General features: G+C 42.4%; 1 protein-coding gene across 6 annotated transcripts in view; it reads left to right on the top strand.

Moving 5' to 3' along the window:
* Window positions 1–19,067, top strand: part of DPP8 (dipeptidyl peptidase 8) — a 76,271-nt gene that overhangs the window by 18,442 nt on the left and 38,762 nt on the right. For all 6 annotated transcript variants that reach the window (XR_007727021.1, XM_050795942.1, XM_050795938.1 and 3 more), the window contains 4 exons: window positions 598–766; window positions 9,111–9,221; window positions 12,179–12,307; window positions 15,256–15,317. Coding sequence is in view for 5 of the 6 variants with exons in the window: in XM_050795942.1 (XP_050651899.1) it covers window positions 598–766; window positions 9,111–9,221; window positions 12,179–12,307; window positions 15,256–15,317 (471 nt within the window). In the remaining variant the exon portion in view is untranslated. The remainder of the gene's footprint in view (window positions 1–597; window positions 767–9,110; window positions 9,222–12,178; window positions 12,308–15,255; window positions 15,318–19,067) is intronic.

Genomic DNA, 19,067 nt, shown 5'->3' with positions numbered 1-19,067 from the left:
GAACAGTAAATACTCTTAAGAGGTATTGGGGCAGGTTGGGGCAACAAAATTTATGAAGTACTGTTTTATTGTCTTTATGTCCTCTCCTATTACCCTTAGCTTTTTCATTCAAAGTAAAAAAATGAGTCCTTTCTGGTAAGTTAAGGCAATGGAAAGTATATTTTTCTGGGAAGCAATGATCATTGTTGACTTTTTTTTTTTTTTCCCCCTGAGACTGAGTCTCTCTGTCACCCAGGCTGGAGTGCAGTGGCACTATCTTGGCTCACTGCAATAGCTGCCTCCCGGGTTCAAGCGATTCTCCTGCCTCAGCCTCCCAAGTAGCTGGGACTATAGGTGCCCACCACGACGCCCAGCTAATTTTTGTATTTTTGGTAGAGATGCAGTTTCACTATGTTGGTCAGGCTGATCTTGAACTCCTGACATCAGGTGATCCGCCTGCATTGGCCTCCCAAAGTGCTGGGATTACAGGTGTGAGCCACCACGCCTGGCCTCATTGTTGACATTTTACCTAGAAATATTCTTCTTCATATAGGAAGCGTGCTGGAACATGTATGTGTCAGCCTGATATTTACCTTAGAATGTTGTTTACTTTTCTAGCAACAACCTTTAAGGCCCAATTTAGTGGAAACTAGTTGTCCCAACATACGGATGGATCCAAAATTATGCCCTGCTGATCCAGACTGGATTGCTTTTATACATAGCAATGATATTTGGATATCTAACATCGTAACCAGAGAAGAAAGGAGACTCACTTATGTGCACAATGGTAAGGCATAGTTCTTCAAATCTACTTTTCTGAACAGTATTTTTTGAAGTATAATTTGCTTCTTGCATTTTGACATTAGATCACCAAGCTGGGTGATCTTTGTGTTTGAAATTCAAGTCTTTAAAATTTTTTAAAAATAGAGAAAAGTACAGAGGATAACTGGTATGTACCACATGTATAATACTGCTTTATCTTAATGTTCATTTTCAAACAGTGCAACAAAAGAACCTCTGACATGATTGTTCTTTTAGCCTAATAAGACTGCCAGAATTTTCATAGAACTCTTGTTATTAAAATAAAATTTTAGGCTGGGCATGGTGGCTCCTAGGACTCTGGGAGGCTGAGGCAGGTAGATTGTTTGAGCCCAGAAGTTGAAGACCAGGATGGGCAACATGGTGACACCCCGTTTGCCAAAAAAATACAAAAAATTAGCTGAGCATAGTGGCGTGTGTAATTCTAACTACCTGGGAGACTGAGGTAGGAGGATCACTTGAGTCCAGGAGGTCGAGGCTGTGGTGAGCCATGATTGCACCATTGTACTCCAGCCTGGGCGACAGAGTGAGACTGTCTCAAAAATAAAAAAAAAATAATAATAAATAAGTTTTGTTTTTGAGAAACAGATAGAAAAACCAATTACACACTCTAAGAAACTACTTGAGGCCAGGCATGGTGGCTCATGCCTGTAGTCCCAGCACTTCGGGAGGCCAAGGCAGGTGGATCACCTGAGGTCAGGAGTTCTAGACAGTCTGGCCAACATGGTGAAACCCTGTCTCTACTAAAAATACAAAAATTAGCCGGGCATGGTGGTGCGTGCCTGTAAATCCCAACTACTAGGGAGGTTGAGACAGGAGAATTACTTGAACCTGGGGGGCGGAGGTGGCAGTGGCTGAGATTGCGCCACTGCACTCCAGCCTGGGCAAGAGAACAAGACCTTGTCTCAAATAAATAAAATAAAATAAAATAAAATAAAATAGAACTACTTGAGACTGAGACAGGGGGAAGCCTGGGCAACATAGTAAGACCTTGTCTCTACCAAAAAAAAAAATTAGCTGGATGTGGTGGCACATGCCTGTAGTCCCAGCTATTCAGGAGGCTGAGGCAGGCGGATCACTCAAGCCTAGGAGGTTGAGGCTAAAGTGAGACATGGTTGCACCACTGCACTCCAGCCTGGGTGACAGAGTGAGACCCTGTCTCAAAAAAAATTTATCCTTCAGTTTCGGAGAGCCTACTTAGTTATCGTCATAATAGGAAAAATAGAACTTTGTAGAACTATGTATATTGTGGGAATATTTAATTAAGTTTTATCGAAGTGGCTATGATAATACTAAGCAGTATTCAAAACACAGAAAGCTGTGGTTTCCTCTAAAGGTTTCATACAAATGAAAGATGGGAAATAGTGTATTGCTTTTTCTTTGAACACATGAAACAGAGTTTAAGATTAAGTACCATAATGGGCCGGGCGCGGTGGCTCAAGCCTGTAATCCCAGCACTTTGGGAGGCCGAGACGGGTGGATCACGAGATCAGGAGATCGAGACCATCCTGGCTAACACCGTGAAACCCCGTCTCTACTAAAAAATACAAAAAACTAGCCGGACGAGGTGGCGGGCGCCTGTAGTCCCAGCTACTCGGGAGGCTGAGGCAGGAGAATGGCGTGAACCTTGGAGGTGGAGCTTGCAGTGAGCTGAGATCTGGCCACTGCACTCCAGCCTGGACCAAAGAGCGAGACTCTGTCTCCAAAAAAAAAAGAGATTAAGTACCATAATGAAGATGAAGACTGAAAATTCTTTTGTCTAACTTTTGCTTAATCTTACGTTCACAAAGCTGATTTACTGTCATCTTTCTTAATCATTATCCCCTCATCATCATCAATCATTAGTTAAAATTAATTACAGACCAGGTGTGGTGGCTCACACCTGTAATCCCAGCACTTTGGGAGGCTGAAGCAGGCGATCACGAGGTCAAGAGATCGAGACCATCCTGGCTAATATGGTGAAACCCTGTCTCTACAAAAATACAGAAAATTAGCCGGGCGTGGTGGCGGGCGCCTGTAGTCCCAGCTACTCAGGAGGCTGAGGCAGGAGAATGGCATGAACCCGGGAGGCGGAGCTTGCAGTGAGCTGAGATGGTGCCACTGTACTCCAGCCTGGGTGACAGAGCGAGACTCCTTCAAAAAAAAAGAAAGTCATTGTTAACAGATATGTTACAGGTAGGAAAACAAAATGATATATATTCTCTCAAGTTTGTTTTTTTTTTGTTCTTTTTTTTTTTGAGACAGAGTCTCACTCTGTCACCCAGGCTGGAGTGCAATGGTGCGATCTCTGCTCACTGCAACCTCCGCCTCTTGGGTTCAGTTGATTCCCCTGCCTCAGCCTCCTGAGTAGCTGGGATTACTGGCTAATTTTTTTTGTATTTTTAGTACAGACAGTTTCACCATGTTGACCAGGGTGGTCTCAATCTTCTGATCCTGTGATACACCCACCTCGGCCTCCCAAAGTGCTGGGATTATAGGCATGAGCCACTGTGCTCAGCCTGTTTGTTTTTTGTGGCAAAGTCTCGCTCTTTTGCCCAGGCTGGAGTGCAGTGGCGTTATCTCAGCTCACTGTAACGTCTGCCTCCTGGGTTCAAGTGATTCTCATCCCTCAGCCTCATGAGTAGCTGGGATTACAGGTGCATGCCACCACACCTGGTTAATTTTTGTATTTTTAGTAGAGACGGGGTTTCACCATGTTGGCCAGGCTGGTGTTGAACTCCTGACCTCAAGTGATCCGCCCACCTCCGCCTCCCAAAGTGCTGAGAACAGGCGTGAGCCACGGCACCTGGCCAGACATAGGGTTTTATAAGAGCACTAATGTGGGAAAGTGGTCAGGGAAGGCTTTCCAGAAAAGATGACACCTAAACTGATCCTAAGTAATGTCTATATATTATCCAGTACACTCCTGACAAAGCGACTACATGAGAAAGGTCTTGTAAGTAATGTCTATATATTATCCAGTACACTCCTGACAAAGCGACTACATGAGAAAGGTCTTGATGCAAAAGACATCGTGGTGTTTGTGAGGAGGTAGAAGCAGTGTGAAGGTCCTGAAGCCTAAGTTCTGAGTCAAGAAGTAGCAAAAGACTGGCAGATAAGGGCCAGGACAAGGGTAGACCATATTTTCTGTAAATGAACATGGACTTTATCATGATATGAGGGTCCATGGAAAAGTTTTTAACAGTTATGTGATCATAATCATCATGTTGTCCATAAGTTGCTCTGGATACTTTGTGGAAGTTAAATTCAAGAAACATGGGTGGAGACAGGAACACCAAAGCTTGACTGTTGCAGTTATTCAAGTTATATGGCCTAAATCTAGAGCATAGGATAGAGACAAAGGGATGGAGTAGGGAAAACCTTAAGTTAAAAGTACAGATTTTGGCGTTTAATAGATCTCCCTTTGAAGTCAGGAAATCAGAACAGCTGTTCTACTACCAATGGCAGTAGAAAGATTACGTTGGTAGTTAATAAATCTGTTTTGGAAATCCAAGCCATTTTTTCATGCCTTTTTTTTTTTTTTCCTATTTTTTTGAGATAGGGTCTCCTGTTGGCTCACTGCAGTCTTGACGGGGCTCCAGCAATCCTCCCATCTCAGCACCCCTGAATAGCTGAGACTACAGGTGTGTGCCACCATGCCTGCCTAATTTTTTTTTTTTTTTTTTTTTTTTTTGAGACGGAGTCTTGCTCTGTAGCCCGGGCTGGAGTGCAGTGGCCGGATCTCAGCTCACTGCAAGCTCCGCCTCCCGGGTTTAGGCCATTCTCCTGCCTCAGCCTCCCGAGTAGCTGGGACTACAGGCGCCCGCCACCTTGCCCGGCTAGTTTTTTGTATTTTTAGTAGAGACGGGGTTTCACGGTGTTAGCCAGGATGGTCTCGATCTCCTGACCTCGTGATCCGCCCGTCTCGGCCTCCCAAAGTGCTGGGATTACAGGCTTGAGCCACCGCGCCCGGCCGCCTGCCTAATTTTTAACTTTTTTTGTAGAGACAAGGTCTCCCTGTGTTGTCAAGGCTGGTCTTGAACTCCTTGACTCAAGTGATTCTCTCACCTCAGCCTCCTAAATTGCTGGGATTATAGGCATGAGCCAACAAACCCAGCCCATTTTTTCATGTTTCAGCAAACACTGGACACTTGCTATATACCAGTTATTGTGCTTGAGGCTGAGACTGCAAAGCTGTGATATAACTGTCAGAGTTAAGGCATTTTTAGTAATTTTTTTTCTTCTGTAAAATTGTTTTCCACAGGATTTGTGAAGATTGGCAGAATTTAAAATGGAAAGCACTGGAATCCTGCAGGACATTATACTAGTGTTTTTATTCTTTATCATGTTGTATGTAGGTATGCGGTGTATTTTCAGGATTAATAGAGTAGTTAAGAATACAGGTAGAGCCTGGTGAAGTGGCTCATGTCTGTAATCCCAGCACTTTGGGAAGCCAAGGTGGGAAGATCACTTGAGCCCAGGAGTTCAAGACCAGTCTGGGCAACGTAGGGGGAGACCCTTTCTCTACAAAAAAATAAAAAATAATAAAAATGAGCCAGACATGGTGTCATGCGCCTGTTTCTCAGCTACTCTGGAAGCGAGGTGGGAGGATCACTTGAGCCTGGGAAGTCAGGCTCAGTTGCACCACTGCTCTCCAGCCTTGGAGTGAGCTGTAATTGCACCACTGCACTCCAGCCTTGGTGGCAGATGAAAGAGAGAGACCCTGTCTCTAAAAAAAAAAAAAAAAAAAAAAAAAGAGAATGTAGAATTTCAAGTCTACCATTTATTAACTGTGCAGCCTTGGTTATTTAACCCATCTCTTTGTTTCCATATCTATAAAACAGATGTTAATAGCACATCAACATAGGGTTGTTATGAGGCTTTAATGAGTTAATATATATGAAGTATTTAGGATAGTGCCTGAAACATAGTAAGTGTTGTATAAGTATGTGCTTAGATAGAAAGTAGGTAGAGAGTTAATGTCATCAGCTTATTCCACTCACAATAGGTTTCTAAGTGAAAGTCCACTTGAGATGGATTTGGTCAATCAGTATGCACATGTGTTTATTCTTTGCCTGGTGATAGAGGAATTTAAAAGTAGTAAAATCCTAGTTTCTGCTCTCAAATGACTTACTGAGAGGATGAGATGATACTATTTATTCATTTAATAAATAATAATGGAAGTCTATAATAAACAGTAAGAAGATACAAATGAGGGTTACTTATCTTCATAGTCTTGGCTCTATCATTAATTCCAAAATTCAAAACACTTTGAAAACTGAGCTTAGTTTTCATTAGGTTGTTACTAAAACTCATTTGGCAGTAACACCTGACCTGAAGTAACCTGAGGATATTTATAAACTTAATATGCTTACCTACATAGTGTGCCTATTCATAAGTTTGCTGCAAGAATATTGGTGTATTTGATTACAAGGTATTTGGTTTCCCTGCTGGAGATACTACATAATGTATTATGGTAGATGTACAATATATGAAAAATCTTGGCCAGGCACGATGCTCATGCCTGTAATCCTAGCACTTTGGGAGGCTGAGGTGGGTGGATCACCTGAGGTTGGGAGTTCAAGACCAGCCTGACCAACATGGAGAAACCTCGTCTCTACTAAAAATACAAAATTAGCTGGGGTGGTGGTGCATGCCTGTAATCCCAGCTACTCGGGAGGCTTAGGTTGGAGAATCGCTTGAACCCAGGAGGTGGACGTTGCGGTGAGCCGAGATGGCACCATTGCACTCCAGCATGGCAACAAGAGCGAAACTCTGTCTAAAAAAAAAAAAAAGATGAGGGAGGGAGGGAGGGAAGAGAGAGAGAGAAAGAAAGAAAATGACAGAAAAGAAATATCTCCCAAATTCTGAATTCCAAATATTTCTTTTTGGATTCAAACTTTTTGGATAAACAAATCATTGGTTGGTACTGTACATTATGTCACACTGTATAGAAAATATAGATAAGCAAAAATAATAAAACTTGCCTGTAAAATTAGAATCAGGCCAGGTGCAGTGGCTCATACCTGTAATCCTAGCACTTTGGGAGGCCAAGGTGAGAGGATTACTTGAGCTCAGGGATTTGAGCTGGGAAACATAATGAGACCTGGGAAACATAATGAGACCTCATCTCTACAAAATTTTTTAAAAAAATTAGCTGAGCTTAGTGACACATGCCTGTGTCCCAGCTACTTGGGAGGCTGAGACAGGAGGATTACTTGAACCGAGAGATGAAGGCTGCAGTGACCTGAGATCTCACCCCTGCACTCTACCCTTGGTGACAGCGAGACCCTGTCTCAAAAATAAAATAAAAATTAAAGTCCCTATGAGATATGTAATGCCTACTAGACTGGCTAAAGTGAGAAATATTGAGAACACCAAATGTTGGAGAAGAACTTTCATACTTCGATAGTAAGAGTGTAAAATAATAGAAATACTTTGGATAACTGTTTGGTACTTTCTTAGGAAGTTAAACATACACTTACGACACTAACCAGCCTTATTACTCGTAGGTATTTTACTTAGAAGAAACAAAAACACATGTTCTCAAAAATTCCCTTTTTTTTTTTCTTTTTTGAGACATGATCTCAGTCTGTCACCCAGGCTGGAGTGCAGTGGCGTGATCTTGGTTCACTGCATCCTCCTCCTCCCGGGCTCAAGTGATTCTCCTACCTCAGCCTCCCAAGTAACTGGGACCATAGGCACCTGCCATCACACCTGGCTAATTTTTGTATTTTTTATAGAGGCGGGGTTTTGCTATGTTGCCAAGGCTGGTCTCAAACTCCTGAGCTCAAGCAATCTGCCCTCCTCAGCCTCCCAAAATGTTGGGATTACAGGTGTGAGCCACTATGCCTGGCCCACAAAAATTCTTACACGGTAATAATGTTCATAGCATCTTTATTCATAATAGCCAGAAACTGGAAACAGGCAAGATATCCATTAACAGATAAAAGAACTATGGTATGCAATGGAACACAACTCAGCAATAAACAGGAATTAACTATTGACACATGTAACAATATTGATGAAACTCAAAAGAATCCAAACACAAGTATATATATACTGTATGATTTCATTTACATGAAATTCTAGAATATGCAAACGTAACCTCTGGTGATAGGAATCAGATCAGTGATTGTTTCTGGGTCGGGGCTGGGCCTTGACTGGGAAAGAGCATGAGAAAACATCCTTGGGTACTGGAAGTGTAAGTGGTGATAGGAGTGTGGTCATATAAGTATATGTATTTTTCAAAAATAGTACATTTAAGAATTCGTAAATTATAAAGCAATTTTTAAAAACCTTGAAATCTTACTACTTGGAGATAATCATATTTCAGCTTATATCAGCACTTTTTAAAAATGCATTTTTATAACATTTTTATAAATGAATCACAGTGCAAATGCTATTCAGTAATCTGATTTGTTTTATTCAAGTATATTGTAAACATGTCCTCATGACACAAATTTTTTTTTTTTTTGAGATGGAGTCTTGTTCTGTCACCCAGGCTGGAGGGCAGTGGTGTTATGATCTTGGCTTACTGCAACCTCCACCTCCCGGGTTCAAGCGACTCTTCTGCTTCAGCCTCCCAAGTAGGAGCATGCCTGGCTAAGTTTTGTATTTTTAGTAAAGACGGGGTTTCACCATATTGGCCAGGCTGGTTTCAAACTCCTGACCTTGTGATCTGTTCCCCTCGGCCTCCCAAAGTGCTGGGATTACAGGCGTGAGCCACCACGCCTGGCCTCAAAATCTTATATAATTATGGCTTTGTGGTTTTCTTTTAAAACAAGAGTCCCCTTCAAACTATTTGCTGCAAACCTAAGTGTAAAACAGATGAAAGCTGAGCTGCTCCAACTGAATGAGATGAAAGAAGAATGGTTGAATTATATGACCTATAAGATTCACTCTAGGTCTAAGAATACTTCTCTGTGTAGGAGAGTTGCAAGTGTCCCCTATACTCTGCTCCTTTACGTGTAATCTTTTTTCCATGATCCTGCTAATTGGGAAAATAACAACATTTATTTGGAGCATGTACTGTGGTCTAGGCTTTGTTCTAAGTGCTTTATGTGAATTAATTAATTTAATCTTCATATCAGCCTCACAAGGTAGCCTTTTATTCTCATTTACAAATGGGATAATGCAGTGGAATGAGATTGAATGATTTGCCCAAAGTCAGACAGTATGTAAATGATGGACCCCAGATTTGAACTCAGTCCATTTAGCTCCAGGGTTTACCACTGTACTCCAGCTACCTTTCCAAATAAACGGAATCATTTTGCTTTGTACGTATGAAAAGATAGCTTTCTGTGGTAATTTTGCCTTTTATATTTGTCTAGAGCTAGCCAACATGGAAGAAGATGCCAGATCAGCTGGAGTTGCTACCTTTGTTCTCCAAGAAGAATTTGATAGATATTCTGGCTATTGGTGGTGTCCGAAAGCTGAAACAAGTAAGGCGGTTCAAATAATGTATTATGGATCATTTTAAAGTATTATAAGATTCAACTGTCAGTTAAGTGCAGATTCTAAATCTTGGTTAATAGATTTGAAAGTGGATAATAGATTCCAAAGTGATGATGATTGATTCATGCCAGTAGTTACTTAAAATATATAGTTTAGGCCAGGCGCAGTGGCTAACACCTGTAATCCCAGCACTTTGGGAGACTAAGGCAGTCGGATCACCTGAGGTCAGGAGTTCGAGACCAGCCTGGCTAACATGGTGAAACCCCATTTCTAATAAAAATACAAAAAATTAGCGGGGCGTGGTGGCACGCACTTGTAATCCCAGCTACGCGGGAGGCTGAAGCAGGAGAATCGCTTGAACCCAGGAGACGGAAGTTGCAGTGAGCTGAGATCGTACTATTGCACTCCATCTTGGGCACTGAGAGCGAAACTCTGTCTCAAAAATCTGTAGATTCTGTAATCCCAGCACTTTGGGAGGCCGAGACGGGCGGATCACAAGGTCAGGAGATGGAGACCATCCTGGCTAACACGGCGAAACCCCGTCTCTACTAAAAACACAAAAAATTAGCCGGGCGAGGTGGCGGCGCCTGTGGTCCCAGCTACTCGGGAGGCTGAGGCAGGAGAATGGCGGGAACCCGGGAGGCGGAGCTTGCAGTGAGTTGAGATCTGGCCACTGCACTCCAGCCTGGGCGACAGAGCGAGACTCCGTCTCAAAAAAAAAAAAAAAAAAAAAAAAAAAAAATCTGTAGATTATAACCAGGCGCAGTGGCTCAACGCCTGTAATCCCAGCACTTTGGGAGGCCGAGGCGGGTGGATCACGAGGTCAGGAGATCGAGACCATCCTGGCTAACACAGTAAAACCCCGTCTCTACTAAAAATTAAAAAAAAAAAAATTAGCCGAGTGTGGTGGCGGGTGCCTGTAGTCCCAGCTACAGGGAGGTTGAGACAGGAGAATGATGTGAACCTGGGAGGCGGAGCTTGCAGTGAGCCGAGATCGTGCCTCTGCACTCCAGCCTGGGCGACACAGTGAGACTCTGTCTCAAAAAAAAAAAAAAATGTAGATTATATTTCATCATAATGAAGTCTAGTAAAAACAATTGTATTGTGGTTTAATGCCTCTGGCCCCTCAATTCTCCTTGCCAGTTTTTCTCCTAAAGGCTGGTCTTGGTAATGCTGGCAGCATTGGTGGCAAAATAAAAAATACCACGCCTTGGCCAGGCGCAGTGACTCACACATGTAATCCCAGCACTTTGGGAGGCTGAGGTGGGCGGATCATGAGGTCAGGAGATCGAGACTATCCTGGCCAACATGGTGAAACCCCATCTCTACTAAAATACAAAGAATTAGCTGGGTGTGGCAGTGCACACCTGTAGTCCCAGCTACTCGGGAGGCTGAGGCAGAAAAATCAATTGAACCTGGGAGGTGGAGATTGCAGTGAGCCAAGATCGTGCCACTGCGTTCCAGCCCGGCGACAGAGCGAGACTCAGTCTGAAAAACAAACAAACAAAAAAACACACCTTAATGTGTTGCTATAAAAATTTGACTAGAGAGTCTGTTAAACAGATGATCAAATCAGTGTATGAATGGATAGGATAAAAGGGAACAAATTCCTCCCTTTCTTGGGGCAAATTCACAAATACCTCACTCTCTGAGAAACAGCTCACTAAAGCTTGGCTTTCAAACTTTTTGACCATGATCCAGTTAGAAGTGTACTTGTATTGTGGCCTAATACATATACTGTATAGATAAAACTGAAAACAAATTTTAAGAAGCAATACTTATTCTTTTTTTTTTTTGAGACATAGTCTCTCTCTTGTCGCCCAGGCTGGAGTGCAGTGGCACAATCTCAGCTCACTACAAGCTCCGCCTCCCAGTTCAAGCCATTCTCCTGCCTCTCAGCCTCCCAGGTAGCTGGGACTACAGGCGCCCGCCACTGCGCCCGGCTAATTTTTTGCATTTTTAGTAGAGACGGGGTTTCACCTTGTTAGCCAGGATGGTCTCAATCTTCTGACCTCATGATCCACCCACCTCGGCCTCCCAAAGTGCTGGGATTACAGGCGTGAGCCACTGCCCCCGGCCGCAATACTTATTCTTATGTGTAATACTCCCTGATACTGTTATGTTGGGTTTTTTTGTTTTTGGGTTTTTTGTTTTGTTTTTTTTGAGGCGGGGTCTCTGTTGCCCAGGCTGGAGTGCAGTGGTGCAATCTCAGCTCACTGCAAACTCTGCCTCCCGGGCTCAAGCAATCCTCTCACCTCAGCCTCCCAAGTACCTGGGACTACAGGCGCAAGCCACTACACACAGCTAATTTTTATATTTTTTTGTAGAGATGGAGTATTACCATGTTGCCCAGGGTGTGGTTTGTGTATTATATTTTTAAAAATACTGATTGTGACCCATTAATAGATTTCATGACCTACTCATGGTTTGGAGCTAGCAGTCTGAATGCATCTCTAAGAGACCCTGAAAAATACTTATAAGCCATGTCTTGGATTTGGACATTTTATTTTAAGATGTGAAATGTTTTGTTGTATTTGTTAGAACACGATTTTGACATGAATAGAGAAACTATTCAAAATAACTGAACTGTATTTAGTATTTATGTTTTTAATGGGAAATATTATAAATGTAATTAAATATTTCATTTTTCAACAAAGAATGCATTTTATGGTATGTAAGAATGAAGTCCTTCAAAAATGTTTTTCCCTGTTTTAAAAATATGTATACATATCATCTCCAGTTGTTTTCCCTCCAAAAGAAGTGGCTTAACAATAACTCACCTTGCTGCTACAAAGACTAGTGATATTTTCCTACAAAACAGGTAGCGTATTTTATACATAAGTTATTCTTCACTATAAGAAATCTGATACTAGAAGGAACGGTTGGTTATGACTACTTTCTGGAATAATTATTCTAAATTTTCAATATCTAAATTTCTTTTAAGCTCCCAGTGGTGGTAAAATTCTTAGAATTCTATATGAAGAAAATGATGAATCTGAGGTGGAAATTATTCATGTTACATCCCCTATGCTGGAAACAAGGAGGGCAGATTCATTCCGTTATCCTAAAACAGGTACTGTACTCCATTGGCATTTATATTCACTCATTTCCTCTTTCCAAATAAGATTCTGTAGTCATCCAAAGGTGTAGTCAATGACATTGGTCATTTCCAGCCTTATTTATGATGGGTTGTTCACTGGGTATCACAAAAATAGATTTTGAATTAAAGAGTGATCGTTTTTTATTCTTTTCAAAGGTAGGGATGTCCACATAATTGATTTCCTCAAGGAATGAATTAGAGGGTATCTTTGCACCAGGCGTGGTAGCTCATGTCTGTAATCCCAGCACTTTGGGAGGCTGAGGCGGGTGGATCACTTGAGGTCAGGAGTTTGAGACCAGCCTGACCAACATGGTGAAACTCCATGTTTACTAAAAATGCAGAATTAGCCAGGCGTTTTGGTGCATGCCTGTAATCCCAGCTAATTGGGAGGCTGACGCAGAATAATTGCTTGAACCCAGGAGGCAGAGGTTGTAGTGAGCCGAGATCACACCATTGCCTTCCTGGGCAACAAGAGTAAAAGTCTGTCTCAAAAAAAAAAAAAAAGAAAAAGGAGAAGGTGTCTTTGCTAGCAAATACAGATTTTTAAGTGATACTGTTCATAATAAGTGATTTTTTTTCCCCATTTTGCTTCTTACAGCATTTCAATTGTGAAAATAATACGTATTTTCACTTTATTTCATTCGGACTCTTTTCAGCCTGGTTGGTTTTTTTTTTATTCTTTAAAAATTTTATTTCAATAGTTTTTGGGGAACAGGTGGTTTTCGGTTACATGGATAAGTTCTTTAGTGGTGATTTCTGAGATTTTGGTGCACCCATCACCCAAGCAGTGTACACAGTACCCAATGTGTAGTCTTTTATTCCTCACCCCCCTCCCACCCTTCCTCTGGAGTCCCCAGAGTCCTTTATATCATTCTTATGCCTTTGTGTCCTCATAGCTTAGCTCCCACTTATCAGTGAGAGCAATGATACTTGGTTTTCCGTTCTTGAGTTACTTCACTTAGAATAATGGTCTCCAGCTCCATCCAGGTTGCTGTGAATGCCATTATTTTGTTCCTTTTTGTGGTTGAGTAGTATTCCATGTTGTTGTATATATACTACATTTTTAAAATCCACTTGTTGGTTGATGGGCAAGCCCCTTATTTTTATTTTACTTTTTTAAGACAGTGTCTTGCTCTGTCATCCAGGCTGGAGTGCAGTGGCGTGATCTTGGCTCACTGAAGCCTCTGCCTCCAGGGTTCAAATGATTGTCCTCCCTCAGCCTCCTGAGTAGCTGGGATTACAGGTGCCTACCACCAAGCCCGGATGATTTTTGTATTTTTAGTAGAGATGGTGTTTCACCACTCCTGACCTGAAGGGATCACCTCGGCCTCCCAAAGTGCTGGGATTACAGGTATGAGCCGCCGCACCTGGCCAAACCCCTTATTTTTTGATATTCAAAAAGTATGAATTTGAGATGGGGCTCTGAGATTCTTGTGCAGTAAAGCTCTGACCATCTACATTATTCTTTTTCATTTTTTTCTTGAGACAGTCTCTCTCTGTTGCCAGGGCTGGAATGCAGTGGTGTGATCTTGGCTCACTATACCTCCATCTCCTGAGCTCAGGCCATTTTCCCACCTTAGCCTCCTGAGTAGCTCGACCAGCCTGGTGCAGTGTGTACCACTGCACCCGGCTAATTTTTGTTTTTTGTTTTTTTGCTTTTTTGTTTTTGTTTGTTTTTGTTTTTGTTTTTGTTTTTTTGCTCTGTCATCCAGGCTGGAGTGCAATGGCGCGATCTCGGCTCACTATAACCCCTGCTTCCCAGGTTCAAGTGATTCTCCTGCCTCAGCCTCCCAAATAGCTGCGATTACAGGTGCCTGCCACCACGCCTGGCTAATTTTTGTATTTTTAGTAGAGACAGGGTTTCACCATGTTGGCCAGGCTGGTCTCGAACTTCTGATCTCGTGATCCACCTGCCTCAGCCTCCCAAAGTGTTGGGATTACAGGCATGAGCCACTGCACCCAGCCGTTTTTTTCGTGTTGTTTGTTTTTTTGAGACAGAGTCTCGCTCGTCGCCCAGGCTGGAGTGCAGTGGCGCGATCTCAGCTCACTGCAACCTCCGCCTCCCAAGTTCAAGCAATTGTCCTGCCTCAGCCCCCTGAGTAGCTAGGATTACAGGCGCGTGCCACCACGCCTGGCTAATTTTTGTATTTTTAGTAGAGATGGGGTTTCACCATGTTGGTCAGGCTGGTCTCACACTGACCTCAGGTGATCCACCTGCCTCGACCTCCCAAAGTGCTGGGATTACAGGCGTGAGCCACTGCGCCCTGCCTAATTTTTGTATATTTTGTAGAGATGGGGTTTTACCATGTGAGCCAGGCTGGTCTTGAATTCCTGAGCTCAAGTGATCCGCCTGCCTTGGCCTCTCAAAGTGCTGGGATTACAGGCGTGAGACACTGTGCCTGGCATATACTTTACTCTTGACTTAACTAAAGTGTAAAGAGAATTGATCTGGCAAAATTAATTTGAGTCATTTTGGATAAGCATTACTATTCATTTATATCTCTTTCTTTTTTTTTTTTTTTTTTTTTTTTGAGACGGAGTCTCGCTCTTGTTACCCAGGCTGGAGGGCAGTGGTGCAATGGCAGCTCACTGCAACCTCTGCCTCCCAGGTTCAAGTGATTCTCCTGCCTCAGCCTCCCAAGTAGATGGGATTACAGACGCACACCACCACGCCTGGCTAATTTTTGTATTTTTAGTAGAGATGGAGTTTCACCATGTTGGCCAAGGTGGTCTCAAACTCCTGACCTCAGGTGAGCCACCTGCCTCAACCTGCCAAAGTACTGGGATTACAGGCATGAGCCACTGCACCCGACCTATACATTATTCTTGACTTAACTAAAGTGTAAAGAGAATTGATCTGGCAAAATTAATTTGAGCAATTTTGGATAAACATTACTATTCATTTATGTCTCTTTCTAAAGGTACAGCAAATCCTAAAGTCACTTTTAAGATGTCAGAAATAATGATTGATGCCGAAGGAAGGGTAAGTATAAAATGCTGAGTTGACCTTCTGTGTCATTTGACTAATCTGTTCAGCCCAGTAGGGTTCTTTGATACACTTTTTTATTTTTGGACTTACTGAACTTGCTGAGATATCTGTGGATCATGATTTTAGACTGACCTAATTTTTTACTTACAAATCATCCTGCTGGTTCATAAGATGGGAATATGGGGATATGCATATTAACCACTCCTTCCCAGTAGTTTTTCTGTTTGCCTTTATTCTCCAGATTAATGTTAAAAGAAAAAAAAAGGTAGTTATTGACTGGTTACCTTTTGTGGTGGGTAGATGTCCATGGTGCATTAAATATCCCACAGTGGCCAGGCGTGGTGGCTCAAGCCTGTAATCCCAGCACTTTTGGAGGCCGAGACAGGCAGATCACGAGGTCAGGAGATGGAGACCATCCTGGCTAACACGGTGAAACCCCGTCTCTACTAAAAAATACAAAAAAAAACTAGCCGGGCGAGGTGGCGGGCGCCTGTAGTCCCAGCTACTCGGGAGGCTGAGGCAGGAGAATGGCGTAAACCCGGGAGGCAGAGCTTGCAGTGAGCCGAGATCCGGCCATTGCACTCCAGCCTGGACGACAGGGCGAGAGACTGTCTCCAAAAAAAAAAAAAAAAAAAAAATCCCACAGTTGACTTGTACTACAGCTTTCCGTTTCAACAGCCAAATGCTTATAAGCTGCATGCACACAAGACTAGCTAAAAAACAGTATTCTCTTCTAGACTTTTTTGGGGTTTTTTTGAGTTTGTTTAACAGGCAAAAGAGAAAAGAGGATAGCTTTCTCCTGCAGAGAGAGAGGCTCCTGAGTCAGTCTTCCTCTTCTAGACTTTTTTAAAAACAGCTTTACTGAGATACATAACTCACATGTAATATGATTTATTTAAAGTTTAAAATTTAGTGGCTGTTGGTATATTCACAGAGTTTTGCAACCATTACCACAGGCAGTTTTAGAACATTGTTATTACCTCAAAAAGATACCCTATACTTCTAAGCCATCATCCTCCAACCTCCTCATATCCCCCAGCACTAGGCAACCTTTTTTTTTTTTTTTTTTGGAAATGGAGTTCCGCACTGTCACCCGGGCTGGAGTGCAATGGTGCAATTCTCGGCTCACTTCAACCTCTGCCTTCTGGGTTCACGTGATTCTCCTGCTTCAGCCTCCCGAGTAGTTGGAATTACAGGCACACACCACCACACCCAGCTAATTTTATGTATTTTTAGTAGAGACAGGGTTTCACTATGTTGACCAGACTGGTGTCAAACTCCTGACCTCATGATCTGCCCACCTTGGCCTTCCAAAGTGCTGGGATTACAGGCATGAGCCACCGCGCCCAGCCTAGATAACCATTAATCTACTTTCTATCTCTATAAATTTGCCTATTCTGGACATTTCATATAAGTGGAATCATACAATATGTAGTTTGGTCTCCTTGACTTAGATTGCTTTCAAGGTCCATCCATGTTGTACCATGTATCAATACTTCATTTATTTTTAATTGATGAATAATACCTTTATATGGATATACCATATTGTGTTTATCAGGTGATGAACATTTCGATTGTTTCTGTTTTATGGCTATTAAGAATAATGCTGCCGTGAGTATGTATGTAACAGTTTTTGTGTGGGCTTACGTTTTTTTTTTTCTGGAGTATATACCTACAAGTAGAATTGTTGAGTCATTTGATGACTATTTTTTTAACCTTTTGTGGAACTAAAGTGTTTTTCCAAAGTGGCTGCACTATTTTATTTTATTTTATTTTATTTTATTTTTTAAAGAAAGTGTCCAGCCTGCCTAAAATGGTAAAACCCCTCTCTACTAAAAATACAAAAAAAAGAGAAAGGTCTCACTTTGTCACCCAACCTGGAGTACGGTGACACAGTCCCACTCAGCCCAGCCTTAACCTCTCAGGCTCAAGTGATCCTCCTGCCTCCGCCTTCTAAGTAGCTGGGACTACAGGCACACACTACCATGCCCAGCTCGTTTTATTTTTTGTAGCGACAGGATTTCCCTGTGTTGCCCAGGCTGGTCTTGAACTCCTGGGCCCACGTGATCCTCTCACTTCAGCCTCCTGAAGTGCTAGGATTACAGGTGTGAGCCACCACACTCAGCATGCACTATTTTATATTCCAACCTCCTCATATCCCCCAGCACTAGGCAACCTTTTTTTTTTTTTGAGATGGAGTTTCGCACTGTCACCCGGGCTGGAGTGCAATGGTGCGATTCTCGGCTCACTTCAACCTCTGCCTTCTGGGTTCATGTGATTCTCCTGCTTCAGCCTGTATGAGATTTCCAGTTTCTCCACATTATCACCAACACTTCTTGTTGTCCATTATATTTATTATAGCCATTCGATTGTGGGTTTGTTTTTTTGTTTTGTTTTGTTTTGTTTTTTTGAGATGGAGTCTCACTCTGTCACCCAGGCTGGAGTGCAGTGGTGCGATCTCTGCTCACTGCAAGCTCCACTTCCCGAGTTCATGCCATTCTCCTACGTCAGCCTCCCAAGCAGCTGGGACTACAGGTGCCCACCACCACGTCCAGCTAATTTTTTTATATTTTTAGTAGAGATGGGGTTTCACGTTATTAGCCAAGATGGTCTTGATCTCCTGATGTCGTGATTCGCCTGCCTCGGCCTCCCAAAATGCTGGGATTACAGGCGTGAGCCACCGCGCCTGGCTGCTGTTGTGTTTTAAGTGGTATCTCATTGTGGTTTTGATTTATATTTCTCTGATGGCTAACGATGTTGGGAATCATTTTCTGTGTTTATTAGCCATGTATATATTTTCTTTGGAAGACTGTCTATTCAGATCCTTTGCAGTTTTTAAAAATTATTTATTTTTTACTGTGTGTTTGTTAGACTTTTAAAAGAAAAAAGTTTGCTTATCCGGCCGGGGCTATTTCTTTAATATATTACACAAATGGGCCGAGCACGGTGGCTTATGCCTGTAATCCCAACTGTTTGGGAGACAGGCAGATCACTCAGGTCAGGAGTTCGAGACCAGCCTGGCCAACATGGTAAAACCCCGTCTCTACTAAAAATACAAAAATTAGCTAGGCACAGTGGCACATGCTTGTAATCCCAGCTACTCAGGAGGCTGAGGCAGGAGAATCACTTAAACCCAGGAGAGAGAGGTTGCAGTGAGTTGACATGGTGCCTGGGCAACAGAGTGAGACTCTATCTCAAAAAAACAAAAAACCCCACCATATATACATAATTACAAATATATATATATTATACAAATATATTTTAGGCTGGGCACACTGGCTCATGCCTGTAATCCTAGCATTTTGGGAGGCCAAGGCAGGAGGATCACTTGAACCCAGGAGTTTGAGACTAGCCTGGGCAACACAGGGAGACTCCATCCCTACAAAAAATTTAAAAATTAATATTTTATTTAATTTTATTACAAGCACACACCTTACCTGTAGTCTCAGCTACTCAGGAGGTTGAGGCAGGAGGATCACTTGAGCCTGGGAAATTGCAAAGGCAGTAAGCTGTGATCAGGCCACTACATTCCAGCCTCTGGACAACAAAATGAGACCTTGTCTCAAATATATATATATGCACACACACACATATGTATAAATAAAATATGATTACTGTGTGTGTGTATATATATATTTCTAGGTGAAATATAGGGAATTAGGGACTATTATTTTTCTGGATACCCGAGTTTAAGGTGATTAAAACTTGATTTTACCAGTTATTATCAAGTGTTCTGTTAGTATC

The sequence above is a fragment of the Macaca thibetana genome, chromosome 7, assembly GCF_024542745.1.
Source record: "Macaca thibetana thibetana isolate TM-01 chromosome 7, ASM2454274v1, whole genome shotgun sequence".
In the NCBI taxonomy this organism is placed as follows: domain Eukaryota; kingdom Metazoa; phylum Chordata; class Mammalia; order Primates; family Cercopithecidae; genus Macaca; species Macaca thibetana.
Note: the sequence above shows the minus strand (reverse complement) of the source record. Positions and strands in the feature narration are given on the sequence as shown.